This window comes from Saccostrea cucullata, unplaced genomic scaffold (genome assembly GCF_032062105.1).
Source record: "Saccostrea cucullata isolate Sc308-1 unplaced genomic scaffold, CSIRO_AGI_Scuc_v1 ctg1512, whole genome shotgun sequence".
Taxonomy (NCBI): Eukaryota; Metazoa; Mollusca; class Bivalvia; order Ostreida; family Ostreidae; genus Saccostrea; species Saccostrea cuccullata.
The window spans coordinates 163,750-184,393 of record NW_026923049.1 but is presented as its reverse complement, the minus strand read 5'-3'; the positions used below and the strand labels follow the sequence as shown (position 1 = coordinate 184,393).

Genomic DNA, 20,644 nt, shown 5'->3' with positions numbered 1-20,644 from the left:
TAAACACAATATTTTCAAGAACTTGATGTTTGTATCAGTAAGTCACAGGTTAATAATTTAAAGAGCAATTTATCAGTGGAACTAAACTTCTCAACTTTTATTGCAGACTTTCACCTGAGTAAGTGGCTGAATCATCAGTATGGATCCCCGGTATTGTGCTCAAGACATCCTAAGGTGTGACCACTGTGAGACACATGTGGTACAAAGTCACTGCGAGTTTTGTTATACCAACTTGTGTAAGGCCTGTGTAGGAGAGCATCTCTCTGATTCAACCAAAAAACATAGAGTTGTTCCATATAAAGAGAGAACCTCGGCTTCTACATGTTCTAATTATCCAAAATGTCCAAAGCATTCCAAGAACTGTGAACTTTACTGTGAGCAATGTGACATTCCTGTCTGTTCTAACTGTCTGTCCTCAGGTAAACATAAAGGACATCATTTTTCAGATGTTTTACAAAAACTCAGCTCCAAAACAAGAGATATGGAGAACGAATTAAGAGAACTTGAGACTAAAATTTACCCAAAATATGAAGAAATTGCAGCTGGCATAAAAACCAAGAAAGAGAACGTAGAAACACACTACGAGAAACTAACAACAGCTGTCACCAAACAAGGAGAAGACTGGCACAGAGAAATTAACAACATTGTCAACAAACGAACATCTGAATTTGATGAGATGAAATCTAAACAACTGGCTGCTCTACGTGAACATGAAAAAGAAATCAAACACATTACTGCAGAAGTAAAACAGAGTATTGGTGATCTAAAGACAATTCTACAATCCAATGATATTTCCTTAGCCTCCGTATACAGGTCAAGGAATGCAGAGTTCAGAAGTTTACCTCCAGAAGTCAACATGTCATTACCAAGTTTCTCTCCTCGTCAGATCAACACAGAACAGCTCCATCAAATGTTTGATTCTCTGTCAGCATTATCCATTACAACAGAAGAACATGGCTACACAATGAAGACAAAAGAAGCTGTATCCTGTCCTCCAGTCAAACCACTGCTTGATGAACCAGAGTTCATCACCACCATAGACACTGGGTATGTCGGTCTATACAGTGTTACCTGTCTCAGTGATGATAGAATCTGGATACGTGGAAATGACAAAATCATGAAACTTTACAACCTGAAGGGTAATTTTCTGAAGTCAATCAAGTCAACGAACAAAACAAGCGACATAGCAGTGACAAGGAGTGGATATCTAGTTTATACTGATCCTGATACAAGAACTGTAAACATAGTGAAGAATGACAAGATACAGGAAGTGATCAGACTACAGGAGTGGATACCTAGGTCAGTCTGTAGTACCTCCTCTGGTGACCTCTTGGTTACCATGGCAAGTGATAATTATAAATATTCAAAAGTTGTCCGTTACTCTGGCTCCTCAGAGAAACAAACCATTCAGTTTGATACTGAAGGTAAACCCTTGTATTCATTTTGGTCTAATACGAACATCTATGAGAACAGAAACTTTGATATCTGTGTATCTGACAATATAGACAAAGCCGTCGTGGTGGTTGATAAGGCAGGAAAACTCAGATTTAGATACACTGGTCATCCTTCTACTTCCAAGGGATCATTTGATCCAGTCGGCATCACAACAGACAGCCAGAGTCAGATCCTGATCGCAGACAGTAACAACAGCTGTATCCACATCCTAGATCAGGACGGACAGTTCCTCCGTTACATTGATAACTGTGGTCTACAGTGTCCATGGGGTTTATGTGTAGATACCAGAGACAACCTCTTTGTGGCTGAGTGTAACAGTAGCAAAGTGAAGAAAATCAAATACATGTAAACACTGCATCCTGTCAAAAATATTGTGAATAAGAAATAATATTATTCAGCTAATCACTTAAAGCAATATGAGCTGCATTTTGGGGAAATTTATTTTGCTGTTAAAGTACGCTATTATGATAATTCTGTATGTAATTTAAACCAATATGTTTAATAAGACTAAATTGAAGAATTATTTCTATTCTCAAAAGGAAAATGTCAACAAAGAAATGTATAGCATTAAAAAACAAATCATTTTGTACAGGAATACAATAATAAAATTGTGCTTTAATCAAAGCATATAATTAAATAGTTCTTCCGTTTGAAATATAAAGAATGAAAGTTTATAAATGTTATTTTTTCTGTCATTTAAATAACTTAATTACAATATTGCAACAACATCAAACGTGCAGCTCAGAGATTGATTTTTACTTTGACAGTAGTGAAAGAAAAACTTCAAGAGTACTGTGCAACTATAAATACGAGAAGTGGTGTGAAGATAGATAGATAAGTGGCGAGAAGATATATATATATATATATATATATATATATATATATATATATATATATATATATATATATATATATATATATATATATATATATATATATATATATATATATATATATATATATATATATATATATATATATATATATATATATATATATATATATATATATATATATATATATATATATATATATATATATATATATATATATATATATATATATATATATATATATATATATATATATATATATATATATATATATATATATAGATAGATAGATAGATAGACAGATAGATATATATATATATATATATATATATATATATATATATATATATATATATATATATATATATATATATATATATATATATATATATATATATATATATATATATATATATATATATATATATATATATATATATATATATATATATATATATATATATATATATATATATATATATATATATATATATATATATATATATATATATATATATATATATATATATATATATATATATATATATATAGATAGATAGATAGATAGATAGATAGATAGATAGACAGAGAGACAGATAGATAGATAGATAGATAGATATATATATAGATAGTTTGATAGATAGATATAGAGATAGATAGATAGATAGATAGTTGGATAGATAGATAGATAGATAGATAGATAGATAGATAGATAGAGAGAGAGAGAGAGAGAGAGAGAGAGAGAGAGAGAGAGAGAGAGAGAGAGAGACAGACAGACAGACAGATAGATAGGTATTTATTTGGTATACTACATATACGTTGTTACAATGCAATATTAACAATATAATTTTATTATATATATATAATTATTAATAGTTAAAAGAGACAATGAGATAAAAATAATGTGCATGAGTAAATATTAAATATTATACAACTATTAATTACCGTAGTAAATTTGCAGAAGAAATTCATTTTACGTTCACTCTGAAAACGTTTGACGTAGTTGAAAACATGAGGTCATTATGAACTTGTTAAAGTATCTTAGATAAAAATGAAGAAAAAAAGCTACATAGAGTAGACGCGTAGGACCATAAAAATTCATATCTGACAACGTCTACCTTTACTCTATCAAAATCCATGAAAAACTCAAAATGTATAAAAATTGCCATAAGGGCCCTTTTCCAATGGGCGCAACCATATATGATCTATATTGTTTTACCTTCAGATAATGAACCCCGATGGCTACCCCTCCAGAATGACTGTGTTTTATGTATGACCTTCACTGTTTGACCTTCATTTGTTTTATGTTTGACCTTCAGATTATGAACCCCCATGGGTACCCCTCTAGAATGACTGTGGGTAAACTGATGGAGCTAATGGGGAGTAAGGCTGGTGTCCTGGACTGGAAATTCCACTATGGAACAGGTAACTATGGTGTTCCATGCAATCATGTCATTCTTTTGTTCACTTAACAGTTAACCTGTATGCTGGATTCAAGGTAAATTATGTAAATGCAAAATTAAGATTTCATTAGCAGATAAAAAAGTTAAAATAACATTGCATTCACAACATCTTTTCTGACTTTTCAAACTACCGGTATATATTATATAAAAAAAAAGTTGCATGGAGGTAGAACTTAAGAAGAAAACAAGTGTTCGTGTTATTTTGAACTAAATGTTCTGGAGGCCAAGGCAAAATTCAGCAATTTGTGTCTATTATTGTGTAATTCAGTCTTGTGACTAATTTCAGCTTTTGGTGGAGACAAGGTGTGTGATCTCTCAGAAGATTTGGTCAGACACGGATTTAATTATCTCGGCAAAGATTTTGTCACCTCAGGAATAACAGGGTAACTTATAATGAAAGAAATGTTAAGTCCAAAAACTTAACCCGAAAGATTAACTGTAGATATCAAGGGAAGTAAAAATTGTTTTTTGTTTCTGTAGGGAACCACTTGAGGCCTACATTTTCTTTGCTCCCATATACTACCAGAAACTGAAGCACATGGTCCTAGATAAAATGCACGCCCGAGCCAAAGGTCCGCGAGCTGTATTGACTCGACAACCCACAGAGGGCCGATCTCGAGATGGTGGCCTGATACTGGGGGAGATGGAGCGAGATTGTCTCATTGGATATGGAGCAAGGTTTGTGTATTTTACTCAAGGAGTGAGATTTTGGACCTTGTTAGTGTATTGTTAAAGAAGTGAGATTTTGAACATTGTTATTGTTAATAGAGCAAGATTAAATTGAGGCTGTCCTATTGCATATGTGTATTTGAGATAAATATAGGATCTCCCATGGTTTGTGGTTTGATATGATTTTTATCCAAAGAGTTGTGTGATTTTATCCCCTAGCCTTGGCGAGTTAGATAAAAATCATATCCAACAACAAACCATGGTAGATTCTTTTTATCACATATTTTTGTTCACTATAAATGTGTATTTAATCTTTATTTCTAATTTAAAGTTCCCTTTCAATTACCTCCGACCAAATAATGTAATAAATAATATTACGCTGTATGAAATAGTGCATGAAAAAATAAAAGAAAGAAAGTCTTTCAGTACTTTTTCTTTTATTCATAAATGAAGATTTGTTAAAATATATTAAATAAAGTGATATTTGACAAAGTAAGTCATTCTCTCCATCATGCACATGTATTTGTTTATTTACGTTACGTCACGCGGCTTAAGAATACATAATGTTGATATTATGATTTATTTATAACATTACAGTATGCTGTTGTTGGAGAGACTGATGATATCCAGTGATGCCTTTGAGGTGGATGTTTGCGGTGAATGTGGCCTTCTGGGATACTCGGGCTGGTGCGAGTTCTGTAAATCTTCACGTCACGTGTCCACTCTCAAAATGCCGTACGCCTGTAAACTGTTATTCCAGGAATTACAGTCAATGAACATTGCTCCGAGACTCTCCCTCAAACCTTATAATGAAGTATAAAGACAGACAACTCCTCAATTTGTTTTCGTATTAATTTTGTTGACCCAAAATAAAAATGTGATACAAAAAATAGTGTTAAATTTTTGTGTGAGGTCATGAATTTAATGCTACAAAGATTGGATATGTTATTATTGTTACACAGATATAAGAGAACTCTTTCCCATTTGTTCTGGATTAAAAACTGCACACCGAAACATGTCATAAGGCCTGAATGATTTACAATTGGCAGTTGAATACTGTTTGTTATCTCCACATATTTCAATTAATTAGATGTAAACAAGTAAAAATCAGAAAGGCACAAACTACTGTAAACCAACTTTAATTCGACACGACTTTATTTCGCGAATAACCAGGGTTAAACTAGTTCGCGACGATTAATTTTCGCGATTAAGCCTTTTTAGATATGTTGTTAATAAACAATGACACTTTAAGGATTGGTTCGCGGCGAGAAATATTCGCGATTACCAGACTCTCGCGAACTTCGCGAAAATTTCTCGTACGCGAATGAAAGTTGGTTTACAGTATTCTCAGTATCATTAAGCACTAACATATGGACCAGGTATTCTCTGGTGGAAGAAATTGATTGACCCAGAATGCACCATGTAGGTAGATTGAGATAATATATTTATCTTATAGTACATGTGTATTACTCAAGAGGTGAGGACATCTCTTTCTCTTGAGGAGGTTATTTTGTAGTGTGTGATGCATTGCTATATACTAGCTTGGGCTAGCATGTTTTAAAGCAGTTGGAACAATCAGTAAAACAATGAATCGAACTCACTTGCCAGAGGTTCTGGGTTCAAACCAAGCGGAGGATCCAACCTGTCTGTGTTACAGATATAAAGTGAATAAATTATACCCTTTTAAATATCGCACCATGCATCAACCCATGATACCAGTATCAGCCAGAGGGCTAAGGAGCTAATAGATGCAGAATATGGTACGAAAAGGGTATGTTTAGTATTTTTAATACATACTTGAAATGAATGTAACATAGAGCACACATATATATCCAATTAAAATATCGATGATATCAATAATTGTAGTAAAACTATTTTAAAATCATTTTATTTTTACCAATTGGTATTTTGAAATTTTATTGATATTTTTCTTTGTTAATTAAAAAAAAATTAAGGATAAATAATACAAACAATTTTTTTTTCAAATTAAAATCAGTCAAAAAATATATCAATCCATTCATCTATTTTTTGTTCGTGTTCTGTACCCTTAAATATATTTAAGGTCTTCTGTTTCCAACGGAAGACCTTCTACTGATTCATTCTTATTATTCTTTTTTTTTTCTGTTCCTAGACGCCAACTTTGAGGCCTCATATTTCACTCATTTCTCAATGGATTTTGCTCAAATTTTCAGAGTTTATAGACGTTACTAAACTCTATCGGAATTTTGTTTAGCATTTCAAAAATTCACTTCCGGTTTTGAGTTATTGCCCTTTGAACAAAAATTTATAGGCTTTCATTTCCAGACAAAGGCTCGGATATGGCAAAAGCTGGAGCAGAAATTTGACTGATTTTACACAAAAGAAGGATTGAAGTTGTGCATAGCGGTTTTTGTTTCTCGATTTCTCTATTCAAAATGGCGCTATATAGGGGTCAAAAATTAGAACGCCTAAAAGAGCGAAAATTTACACGTATTTTGCTTTTTATCTTCTAAACTAAAACTATTTTGTAAAAACATATAGAACAAAATTTGTACAAAATTACAAGATCTTTTGAATGAAATCTCGAAAAAAGGGCTGACCCCTAAATTAAGGGATCTAGAGGGGCCAAAGTTTTTTCCAGATATCTCAAAAAGTATTGAGAATTTGTTATACGTCAAAGAAGCAAAGCTGTTGAACATGTCAAGCTTAATTTATTGAAGTCGTCAAAATGCGTCCAGCGACGTCACTTCCGGTCAAACCGGAAGTCGTCAGAAAATGCATATTTTTGCCGTTCTTGACAGGTTTTTGGGTAACATATGACACTGGAAGCGTAAAACTTAATTTTCCGTCCGTCGACGTCACTTCCGGTCAAACCGGAAGTAGCCCAAAATAGCTTATTTTTTAAGGTTTTGATGCAAAATTGAAATTTTAAAATGACTAGAGAGGACTTAGCTCATTGCTTTCTTTTGTTAACGTCACTTCCGGGCAAAACAGGACGGAAGACCTACTCGTTGCTTTGCAACGAGCTTTGCTCTAGTTTAAATATATGACTGTAGTTTAACATCATTCATAAAACAGATCAACATATTAAATGTACACTATAACTCTTTTAAATATCTTTTTAAGTTGTAATTGTATAATCTATAACAGTGTGCATTTATTTAGATAATTTGACAAGATTAATATGTTTCGAAACAAACAAAAAACAGTTTATTCCCTCCTAATCTGTTAAGGAGATCCAATTATTTCAAAGTTCCATTTGATGCATTACAGTAGTGACTGCCTTCAGGTTTTTGTAAAACAAAAATTGTCAAAACTAAATTCACATTAAAAAAAAATATGAAATCAGATTGTGAAATAAATTGAATACAACACACTCAACTTCGTGTTTTAAATGGCATTTAGTCACGTGATGACGGATAACAGAACCAGGAAGTAATATTGTTGTCGGCCGGGAGCCATATTGTAACAGGTAAGACAAAATGAAAGTTGTTTTACCTTATTTTTAAATAAGAATTGTATTTTTATTTATTCCCCAAATGATTAAATTATTGTTTTTATGAAGGACTAAAACATTATAGATACTAATCTTGTCTGTAACTTAATGGTTGATGAAGGATTTCAGAAATTCAAATTAGGTCATAGGTGTGTCCGATAATTTACTTTTTAATCATTCAAAAATACTTTTTAGGTTTCATGATATCTAATCCAATTCCTCAATCTAAACACAATATTTTCAAGAACTAGTCTAGCTTTTTGTATCAGTAAGTCACAGGTCAATAATTTAAAGAACATTTTATCAGTGGAACAAATCTTCTCCACATTTATTGCAGACTTTCACCTGAGCTAGTGGCTGTAACATCGGTTACCGTAATGGACCCCCGGTACAGTGCTCAAGACATCCTTAGGTGTAACCTTTGTGAGAGACATGTAGTACAAAGTCACTGCGAGCTTTGTCATGTCAACCTGTGTAAGACCTGTGTAGGAGAGCATCTCTCTGATTCAACCAAAAAACATAGAGTAGTACCATATAAAGAAAGAACATCAACTCCTAACTATCCAAAATGTCAAAAGCATTCCAAGAACTGTGAACTTTATTGTGAGCAATGTGACATTCCTGTCTGTTCTACCTGCATTTCCTCAGGTAATCATAGAGGACATCATTTATCAGATGTTTTACAAAAACTCAGCTCCAAAACAAAATACATGGAAAAAGAATTAAAAGAACTTGAGACTAGAATTTACCCAAAATATGAAGAAATTGCATCTGGCATAAAAACCAAGAAAGACAACTTAGAAACACACTACAGGAAACTGACAAGAGATGTCACAGAACAGGGAGAAGACTGGCACAGAGAAATTGACACCATTGTCAACAAACGAAAGTCTGACATTGATGAGATGGAATCTAAACACCTGGCTGCTCTAAATAAACAGGAAAAAGAAATCAAACACATTTCTGCAGAAGTAAAACAAAATATTGTTGACCTAAAGGAAATTCTACAATCCAATGATATTTCCTTAGCCTTTCTATACAGGTCCAGAAATGCAGAGTTCAGAAGTTTACCTCCAGACGTCAACGTTTCATTACCAAGTTTCTCTCCTCAACAGATCAACACAGAACATCTCCATCAAATGTTTGGCTCTCTGTCAGCATTATCCATTACAACAGAAGAACATGGCTACACAATGAAGACACCAGAAGCTGTATCATCTCCTCAAGTCAAACCACTGTTTGATGAACCAGAGCTCATCACCACCATATACACTGGGTATAGACTATATGGTGTTACCTGTCTCAGTGATGAAAAAATCTGTACACGTGGACAAGACAAAATCATGAAACTCTTCAACCTCCAGGGCAAACTACTGAAGTCAATCCAAACCAAGTCAGGAAATTATCCACGTGACATAGCAATGACAAGGAGTGGAGATTTAGTTTATACTGACCCTGAAACAAGAACTGTAAACATAGTGAAGAAACAGATACAGGAAGTGATCAGAATACAAGGGTGGAGACCTCAGTATGTCTGTAGTACCTCCTCTGATGAGCTCCTAGTTACCATGACAAGTGATGATGATAGACAATCAAAAGTTGTCCGTTACTCTGGATCCACAGAGAAACAAATCATTCAGTTTGATGGTGAAGGTAACCCTCTGTATTCATCTGGTGATATTAAATACATCAGTGAGAACAGGAACCTGGATATCTGTATGGCTGACCGTGATGCTCATGCTGTAGTGGTGGTTAATCAAGCAGGAAAACTCCGATTTAGATACACTGGTCCTCCCTCTTCTACCAAGGCAGGTTTTGATCCTCTTGGCATCACAACAGATAGCCAGAGTCAGATCCTACTTACAGACTATGACAACAACTGTATTCACATTCTAGATCAGGATGGACAGTTCCTCCGTTATATTGATAACTGTGATTTACAGCGTCCATGGGGTTTATGTGTAGACACCAGTGACAACCTTTTTGTAGCTGAGTGTACCAGTGGTGTATTGAAAAAAATCAAATACATGTAAACACTGCATTATGTTTAAAATGATTGTAAATAAGAAAATAATATTATTAAGCTTTCCATTTAGTAAGAGTTACATAGTTATGGATATCTGAGTATAAGGATTAATTTAAAAAGAAGTTTGTCAAAAGCATATTATCTTTATATGCTATGAATTTTCATTGATTTAAAGAAGAAATGTACTTGCACTATTTTGAAATCTATTTATAATTCGCAAAAAAATAATAAATAAGGCCTAAAATAAAAATTAGTTTGTTTGCAGTTGCCTACCGACCAACTGAAAATGTGCCCGACCCAAACTTTTTTAGCCATTTTGTAACTCTATTTTTTTTTCAATTTTTCAGAATATTGAAAGTGTTTCTTTTCAAATTTCGACATTTGTTTTTATCAATCAGTGGTTTATAACAACAGCTTATTCATGTTGAGCTTATTCATGTTAAGTAGGCATATGAATACCTCTATTATTTGTTATCTAACAGATAATCTGATTTTTTGTTTTCCAAAAAAAAAAAATGCCAACCTACCGACCCAGTCTAAAAATTATAGGTCGGCAACTACAAACAGATAATTCTTTTAGCTTGGCCTTATAATACATAATATATGGGTTCTATCAAAAACAGAATTTCACAATGCAATTGCTGGAAGATTTTAATTACTTTTCTTGTATCAGCCCGAGGGGTTGGTATCGATAAGCCCTTGTTCAAAGGGTGCAAAGCAGTATATTCTATTGAAATAATAAAAAAAACAGTCAAATCATATTTTATTTGCTGGGAAAATAAAAAAAACCATCCAGCTTTGCTTTTGATCTTGGAGAAGGGAGGGAAGATGACTGATGACTCATAATGAATGTTACATTCATTATTAAGCAACAAGTGTGAGAAATTAAATGTATATATACTGTAGATCACTAAATTTTCGCGACACATTTTCGGGAGATTGTCGTTGACTCTTTGTAAGCGAGACATACTTTTCACGAATAGCTGTTATTCCTTTATATAATCGTAAGGAATACTTTTATACGCGAGAATTATATTTTCGCGAACGCATTGTGTCGCGTAATTACGCGAAATTTAAATTCTCGCCAATAAAAAGTGATTTACAGTATATAAATGAGTTGTCATAAAATCTTTTTTTTTCTAATATAAAGTGTAATATGTAATGTAATGTAAAACTTTGATAAGGTAAATAAATACAATCCATCAATTTTTCTGAATTGGAGTAATTGTAAATGTTCAAGTTATTGTAAAGGTAAAACATTTCAATGTAATTAAAGTAAATGCATTACATTTAGAAAGTAGTATTGACCCCAGGGGCTCGTTTCTCAAAAAGGCCTACGACCATTCGTAAGCTTAGTCCGGACTAAATCAGTGACTAAACCCGAGAATCGGACTAAGTTGCGTTTCACAAAAAAGCGGAGACTTTGTCGAGACTAAATTTGGGTTTAAATCTAGGCCTACTCGTGAGTAGGCGTAAGTGCTTAGTCTGTATACACATTGGAAAAAAGGGCATGTGTTTTAATCATAAAGAGTTAACAGAATTATTATTTTATACGTATACGATATAATACCTATTCATAAACACGTACATAATGATATGCCGAAAATCGTGAAAATTCTTAAACAGCATACTGTACTATGAAGGAAATTAGAAAGGTAGTTAAATCCATCGAAGATGCTGACTTTTTCCGTAAAAGGTGGCATGAACTAGAAATTTTTAACTAAGAATTTTGAAAACAAGTTGGATAAGATTTTTTAAAGAAGTGCCAGAATTTCTTCGCTGAGGGGAGAGGGGGGGTCAACCCTACCGTTTTTATTGCAGTTATGTGTTTTCTGTATAAATAAAGCTGTGTAAATTATGATTGACTTCAACTTTCAGCATTTCTCTTTTTTGCTGAATATTTTGATCATCAAATTAACTGTACTCACCACCACTCCCATCCCCTTCCCCATTAACTTTTTAAAAACGATGCTACATGATGTATACACACAAATGAGGGTTTTTTGTTGTTGTTTGAAATGAATAATGTTTTAATATAATCCTCAAACAATATCCATTTTTATACTAGTATTTTAGATAATGAAAAAAAATATTCGGTAACTATGCCATCAGCCGAGTTTATGTACTTTAACTTAAGTTAATGTATCTTTGATTCTCCCCTTGAATTGCATGTAATTAAATATTATATTAATAGAATGTATTAAACATTTAAATTTGTAAAATGTTCCAGTATTATAATTAAAGTATTCTGTCCATAATACTTTCCATTCCTATTTCACTAGAGTCACTATCGGGGGGTAAGATGTGTAGATTAGTCTATTATATTTTCGTAAAGATGCTTTCGATTCATTGTCAATCTATCACGTTTGCCTAAAAAGTTATTTTGATAGATTTTTGAACAGAAAAATAATTTATATTATATTTGAAACAACACTAATCATATAATAATGATGATAATAAAGTGTTGTAAAATGTTTTTATTGTTAATGTAAATCGCAACTTTTTTAATATCTTTCAGTCTAGTTTACATCTTCAGTAAACATTCTTCATCTATAAAAAAAAAATCATAATGTATGAAGTTCTGAACATATCCTCATTAAAAAATTAAAGGGGAATGAATGTATTTAAGGAAAAGATGGCGATGATGAAATTAGTACCTTTCCCGATCTAAATGAATCTGATTTGAAAATATTGAAATGGAAAATTCAAAAGGAGAAATTAATCACAAAAAATTACTAGATTTTTTGTTTGTAATATGGTTCACAAGAAGTATAGATTTAAAACTAATTTAGCTTTTGCAAGCCATCATTGATACTGCAATTGCTATATACAGGTACGTACGATTTTTACATGGACCATGTAAATTATTATATCGATATCAATGTAATACTATGTGTCCAAAATACTAGTATTATAAATATACACAGTAGGTATATACATGTATCAACTGAAATGCCAATATGTCTAATTCGTAATGAATAAATGGATTGATATTATAAAATGAAGGCAACTGATAATTTTTCTTCAAAATTCTCTTATCCATGTTTTAATGATTATCATTATGATTTCAAAATTGTTAAATTTTCACAGTGCGCCTATGGTTCGGGGGCTCTGGTCCTTCACTCTCTCTGCGCAAAGTATTTTAACTAGAGAAAAATTTCCCTGAGATACTGGTTGCACCCCCACGACTTTCAAATATATTGCTACGAGCCTGTTCCAACCCCATGGCATATAATTTATGGCTTTTACTCATAGGAAAATTTCTTTTTATTCCAATTTTTCGCAAGTACATATAATACAGGGTATACACGTTTATATTTTTCTAAAGTATATATTTCACTTTTAAAATTTATCTGAGCATACCAAAATACATATAACTATTTAATATAAAAGTTGTGGTTGTAGAGGGGGAGGGGGTGTGTCTCTAAAATAAAAGATTTGCTCAATCAATTTTTTTATGTGACTGTGGGCCCCTAACCCAACCCCAATCTGGCCCTTTTGTCAAGATTTCTGAATTCGCTAATACTAGCTGGTATGTAAATGCTTTGACCTTGAAAATACAGATAGATTCGTGTATTATATTTGTTTGAAAGACGATGAAAGCCAGGGAAAATTCGTGCTCCTTGTGTTTTACTTTTTATAATCAGGTTTAATTGTGATCCACCGCATGTTATTGTACTCTCTAAGCCAAATAAAATACGATCTGCGCATGCTTAGTACCTAGCGGAGAGGTCTTAGTCTTAGGCCCAGTCTTACGCTGTTTTCTGAAACGTGATTTAGGCCCGTCTAAATTTTGGCGTAACTTTCTTAGTCGGACTAACTTAGGCCCAAATCTACGACTTTTTGAGAAACGAGCCCCAGGTCTATTCAGGTTCTCAAATCTTAGACAGTTTTACTTTTGAAAAAATGATCAATGGTTTAAAGAAGCTTAATTTATTTTGTAATGCAGTAATAAACATGGAATTTAAAGGGAAATTTACTTACATTCTTATGATCAAATCAAATAAAAAGCTATTTTGTTTCAAATTATGATGTGTTGTTATGTTCTAAGTAAACATGAGTTGCCTCTCTTACCTTCACAAATACCATCATAAGGCGCACTTTAAAAACAGACTTTTTATATATTCTAGAATAAATATTTTTTTTCTTTTACACTTAAATATGATTGATTGACTTTTTGTTGTATAACGTCCTTCTCGAGAATTTTTAGCAAATATAGAGACGCCACCACCTTCCGTTAGAGGGCTAAAAAATTGTCCTATACTCGGCACTCAGGGTTATTGAGCAGGTTGGGGTCTTTATTGTGTCAGTACTTACTGAGATACAGGGCCTCGGTTTCTATTTATTCATTCGAAGGACTGATCTCTACGTCGCACAGTGGGATTCTAACCCGCGACTTAAACATCAATTCCTTACTTCGCGAATCCAAATGTGAGCACGATTGCGACAGCCCCTTGACAACGGACTGAGACAGGGATACAGCACTAGTTTCCAGATCTAATCTCAACCAGTCCAATATACCTGTTTCAGAGCTGAAATACTACTAGATATATCGTATTATGAAAATTATATTACTGAGAGTAAATTAGAAAACATTATATATAGAATAACTTTGTACATATTGAAGGAGGTAAAAATCGTTTGTTTGTATAGCTAGTAAACTACTGTAAAATCACATATTTTCGTGGGGTCAAATTTTCGAGGTTTGAGCAAAAAATCTTTGTTTGTTTGGGATTTGAATTCGTGGATGAAGAAATTGTTGAGTAGTTATATTTGAATGTATGTAACATTTAACATTTCGTGGTGGGCATGAATTCGTGGGTTTCTTCATCCCTCGAAAAACGAAAAGAACCCCCCACCCACCCCACCCCCCCCACCCCACGAAATTTTGTGATTTCACAGTACTTACATATTCCTTGGTTCCATGTTGTCATGAAGTTCTTTTAGATTTTGTGCAGGTAGAGAAGAAAATGATAAACCGTAGAATAAACAAAACAAAATAAATTTATTTAAAGAAAAAAAAAACAAAATAAGAAATTATCAAAACAAACGCACTCTCACGCACCCTCTCTCACAAGGAAAACAAAATATAATTTTAAAACAAAAACCAGATAATATTGACAATGAAATGAAAGATTTAACTTAAACCAAAATAATTGCCAATAAATCAAATGCTGGTTTTAACAAATCAGATGTAATTATATGAGAAAACAAACAAATAACAACATTTCAGCCCTGTAGATTTTTCGCAGAAAAAAAATAACTTTTAGTTAAATAATAACTGTAAATCTGAAATCCGTTAAACTATATGAACTTTTCAAGGTTTTATTTCTTTAAAACTGAATTGGAAGTTTGGCTATTCAACTTCGTAGAAAAACAGTTACATCAACCATAACACCACTGGGCCTCCATACTACCAACACTGCGTCCCTTTAGTTCCAGTCCTGAACTCACCGGTCTCCCACTGGATACCACTAAATTTCACTCCCCTCTATATGGCTATAACCGTCACCATTTCCATTAGTTACACACACGCTGTCCGTGTACACCACGACCTCCATCGTCAACTTGTTTTGGCCCCCGTCTCGACCAATTCCTCAAATGCACTCCTGAGGTCCTACAACCCACTTCAGCCCCGGGTTTATACTTATAACCCCTCCGCACTGAAATAATAATTTCTTAATCTAAAACCCAAACACAGCTCAAACCGTAAACTGTATTAACATGCAGACACTACACCCATAACTTTACTAAAAAACCCACGAAATATTTACAAATAAGAATAGCTTACCAGCTGGAGAAAGAAATGCCCATATGAAATTAACCAACTTCCTGGCTACCCGTTTACCAGACTAACTTCTGGAATTCGCCATGAAACGTGGACTAATGGACAAAATCAAAACGTGGCCGCACTCTTGACAAACAGCCACGACTCTCCCTGACCAAACCGGTTATACTAAAAATAGCTTTATTCCGAACACTCCCAACTACGGAACCAAACTCGGGATATAATTACTCTATTTACACACAAACAAAAATACAAAAATTGAGGAGAAAAAAAAATTAATTCAACTTCATCACACATGTATTACCAGAAAATGAAGCACATAGTCCCCGATAAAATGCACACCCGAGCCAAGGGGTCTGCTAGCTGTACTGACTCGACAACCCAAGGAGGGGCGATCTAGAGATGGATGCCTGAGATTGGGGGAGATGGAGATAAATTGTCTTATTGAATATGGGATTTTGGACCCTGTAATTGTAAATACAAAAAGATTTTTATAAGGCTTTCCTAGTGTACATTTAATTGAAGTAAAAATAAATCAGGAAATTGAACAGATAAGTTATAAGGTTTATTTACTGTTTAAGATAAGGAAAGGGTAATGTTTTTATGATTTGAGAGCAATGTTATTGCATTACGGATGTAATGAGATTCTCCCATCTTGTAATTTTGTATAGTCCCTGATTTTATTTTAATATGTGACATTTAATTAAAACGATACAGTATGTTATTGTTGGAGAAATTTAATTATATCCAGTGATGCATGTTTGCGGTGAATGTGGCTTTCTGGAATGCCGTACGTCTGTAAACTGTTATTTCAGGAGCTATAGTCAATGAACGTTGCTCCGAGACTCTTACTAAAACCTAACTATGAAGTATAAAGACAGACAACTCCTCAATTTGTTTTTCTTTTGGTACTAATTTTGTTGACCCAAAAAATAAAAATATTTCTTGCCATTAGCATTGAACTGTTATAAATGTTATAAAAGAAAACTTTTCCCTTTTGTAATTAGAACCCTCTGCACGCCAAAATGGTACCAGAAGGCATAAGTGATTTACAATCCGCAGGGGATGCTTTCTCCTCCATGTCACCTGATCCCACTTCTGGTGTCTTGGAAGTCTGTGTTTGTTCTGCTCCGAATCTGTACTGGTTAATGAATATTTGAGCTTGAATACTGTTTGTTTTCTCTATATTTCAATTAGCTTACTGTAAATTGGCAAATGATAACGATGGTTTTAATTAATTTAGCTATGTTTGTGAATTATCATTTTGCTGCAAACTTAAAGTAACTGTGAATGTTATAATAGTTTTTAAAACGTTTAAATGTTTTTTTTACGAAATTTTGCATTATCTAATTCTTATCTGCGTAAAATAAAAAAAATTGCAATTGGTACATTTTGAGACACATCGTGAAATCATAACACCATAGACTTAAAACTTACAGACAATAATTAGGTGTTCACAAGTGTTTTAAAACCATAGGCACAAACCATTCTGTGTTTCATTTGGCACCCACATATGGACCAGGTATTCTTTAATGTGTGCAGTTGATTGTCAGAGAACTGCTCCATATAGGCATATTAGATCAGAAATTTATCTTATAGTACTTATGTATCACTCAATAGATGAGGACATCTTTTTGTAATAAAAAAATATTTTGGTATATTCCGTTATAGTGAGCAAATCATTTGACATTTTAGGTCATTTGACAAAATGAATAAATTTGTTTTGAAACAATTGGAGAAAACAAACTCAAAAAAAAGTTCAAAGTTTTTGAGCGGTATAAATTTACATCATGTGACGAGATCACAGTTCATGACAGATAACAGAACTAGGAAGAATTATTACCGACCGGGAGACATGTACGATATAAAGGTAGATATGATACATAAAGCTATTTAATCTTGATAATTAAGTAGTTTTGTACTTTTAATTACCTATTTGATTAAATTATTGTTACTTTTATAATGGAGGACTTTATATTATTGATAGCTTGTCTGAAACTTTGGTTAGAAAAGGATTAATTTTAAAGTACTTTGAATTAGGTCATAAGTGTGTTTGATCATTTACAATAACTCAGATTTAATTATATCTAATTCAATCATTCAAAATCAAACGAAAGTCCCTTTTGATTGATTGTATATTGTTTAACGTCCCTCTCAAGAATTTTTCACTCATATGGAGACGTCACCGTATGCCGGTGAAGGGCTTCAAATTTTGACCTTTACTCGGCACTCAGGGCCATTGAGCAGTGAGGGATCTTTATCGTGCCAATGCCTGCCGCTGACACGGGGCCTCGGTTTTTAAGGTCTCATCCGAAGGACCCGCAACTTTCACTTCAAAGTGCCGAGCGCATGGCGAAGGAACAGTTGCTACCAATTTTAACGACTAGGTCAGTCGCGGCCGAGATACGAACTCACGACCTCCCGATCACGGAGCGAGCGCTCTACCGACTGAGCTACCGTGAACGATAAAAGTCCCTTTTTAAGAAAAAGCTTTTATTCCAATTCCTCAAACCTATTCTAAACACATTTTAAAGAACTAGTTGTTTATATCAGGAAGTCATACTTTTAATGTAATGAGTGTTTAATCAATGGTACATAACCATCGCTTCTATTGCAGCCTGTCACCTGAGCTAGTAGCTGTAACATCAGCAATGGGCCTCCAGTATAGTGCTCAAGACATTCTAAGGTGTGACCTTTGTGAGAGACATGTAGTACAAAGTCACTGCGAACTTTGTCTTGTCAATCTGTGTAAGGCCTATGTAGGAGAGCATCTCTCTGATTCAACCAAAAAACAGAGTTGTACCATATACAGAAAGATCACCGACTCCTAACTTCCAAAATGTCCAAAGCATTCAAAAAACTGTTAATTTTTACTGAGATCAATGTGACATTCCTGTCTGTTCTACTTGCATCTCTTCTGGTAATCATAAGGGACATCATATATTAGATGTTGTACTAAAGATCAGCACCAAAACAAAATACATGGAGAGAGATTTAAACGAACTTGAGACTAGGATTTTCCCAAAATATGAAGAAATTGCATCTGGACTAAAAACCACGAAAAAGAACTTAGAAACACACTACAGGAAATTGATAACAGCTGTCACCAAACATGGCGAAAATTGGCACAGAAAAATTAACATTAACAAACGAAAATATGAAATTGAAGAGATTAAATCTAAACACCTGACTGATTTAAATGAACAGGAAAAGGAAATCAAACACATTACTGCAGAAGTAAAACAGAGTATCCATGACCTAAAGAAAATTCTACAATCCAATGATATTTCCTTAGCCGCCGTATACAGCTCCAGGAATGCAGAGTTCAGAAGTTTACCTCCAGAAGTCAACGTTTCATTACCAAGTTTCTCTCCTCATCAGATTAACACAGAAAAGCTCCATCATGTGTTTGGATTTCTGTCAGCATTATCTAATATGTTGACGGTGCGACCGTTAGAGCGAGCGCAAAATCTTCTATTGTTTTAATTTTCAATTTAGATCGGGCTCGTCAAACCGCACGTGACATTTGGTGCGTCTAGACTCTGACGTCACATGACGTCGTATGTAAGTTACAAGAAAAAACTAAACAGTGCTGAAAGTTAATAATGAAAAAAGTTACGTTTACACATGTTACAATTTATCTCCAATATGTATCCATTTAATCAAGGCGAGTAAACTTTTTGTTGAACATTTGCTGTCATTCTCGGGAGAACGCAACTTTGCTAAGTGATGCATTGTGGGTCAAAATTACTGCAGCAAAAAATTCTAAAGAATGAATGTGCAGTAGTTCGAATTTTCTCTTCGCCCAGGCGTTGTCGTTAGAGCTCGCAGTTACGAGCGTCGCTTCGCGACGCTCGCTGCGCTCGCTATTACAACAGAGGAGCATGGTTACACAATGAAGACACCAGAAGCTGTATCCTGTCCTCAAGTCAAACCACTGCTTGACACTCCAGAGCTCATTACCACCATAGACACTGGGTATGAAAATCTATTCAGTGTTACCTGTCTCAGTGATAAGGGAATCTGGACACGTGGAGATGACAATTTCATGAAACTCTACAACCTCCAGGGCAAACTACTGAAGTCAATCAAAACCAAGTCAGGAAAAATACCATGTGACCGAGCAGTGACAAGTGGTGGTCTACTTTATACTGACTGTGATACAAGAACTGTACACATAGTAAAGAATAAACAGATACAGGAAGTGATCAGACTACAGGGATGGTTACCTCGCTGTGTCTGTAGTACCTTCTCTGTGACTTTCTATTTGTCATCGTCAATGATAAACAATCAAAAGTTGTCCCTTACTCTGACACCAGAGAAAAACAAACCATTCAGTTTGACAGTGAATATGAATATCTGTATTCATCAATTTACAGTTCTAAATACATCAGGGAGAACAGGAACTTGGATATCTGTGTTGCTGATAATGGAGTGGTGGTTAATCAGGCAGGAAAACTCCGATTTAGATACACTGGTCATCCCTCTACTACCAAAGGATCATTCATTCCATACGGCATCACAACGGATAGCCAGAGTCAGATCCTGACAGCAGACTGTAACAACCACTGTATCCACATCCTAGATCAGGACGGACAGTTCCTCCGTTACATTGATAACTGTGATCTTCTGGGGCCATGGGGTTTATGTGTAGAAACCAGAGACAACCTCTTTGTGACTGAGTTTGAAAGACGTAAAGTGAAGAAAATCAAATATATGTAAACACTGCATTGTCAAGAAATGATTGTGAATTAAAAAAATTCATAAATATCCAATAAGTTACTGTTAAATAGTAATTTATATGTTAGAATTGATTAATTTAAAAAATCAAAGATGCAAAATAATGAATCTGTAAAATTTCATACTGCTCTTTAATGCAGATGTTTTTGATTTTGTGTATATAGATTTTAGGGAGAAGAAGTTACTATCAATTTT

At 33.7% G+C, this 20,644-nt stretch overlaps 2 protein-coding genes and 1 pseudogene across 2 annotated transcripts; all 3 read left to right on the top strand.

Moving 5' to 3' along the window:
- Nucleotides 1-139: 139 nt before the first annotated feature.
- Nucleotides 140-10,226, top strand: LOC134263028 (uncharacterized). The gene is made up of 2 exons (XM_062745326.1): nucleotides 140-1,756; nucleotides 8,246-10,226. The coding sequence occupies exons 1-2, from the start codon at nucleotides 140-142 to the stop codon at nucleotides 9,926-9,928; spliced, it is 3,300 nt and encodes a 1,099-aa protein (XP_062601310.1). The 3' UTR covers nucleotides 9,929-10,226.
- Nucleotides 3,614-5,294, top strand: LOC134263027 (DNA-directed RNA polymerase III subunit RPC2-like). The gene is made up of 4 exons (XM_062745325.1): nucleotides 3,614-3,713; nucleotides 4,038-4,134; nucleotides 4,232-4,429; nucleotides 5,018-5,294. Exons 1-4 carry the CDS (start codon nucleotides 3,638-3,640, stop codon nucleotides 5,238-5,240), a joined length of 594 nt encoding a protein of 197 aa, XP_062601309.1. The 5' UTR covers nucleotides 3,614-3,637; the 3' UTR covers nucleotides 5,241-5,294.
- An 8,465-nt stretch (nucleotides 10,227-18,691) lies between the features above and the next one.
- Nucleotides 18,692-20,431, top strand: LOC134263023 (uncharacterized; annotated as a pseudogene).
- Nucleotides 20,432-20,644: the final 213 nt, after the last annotated feature.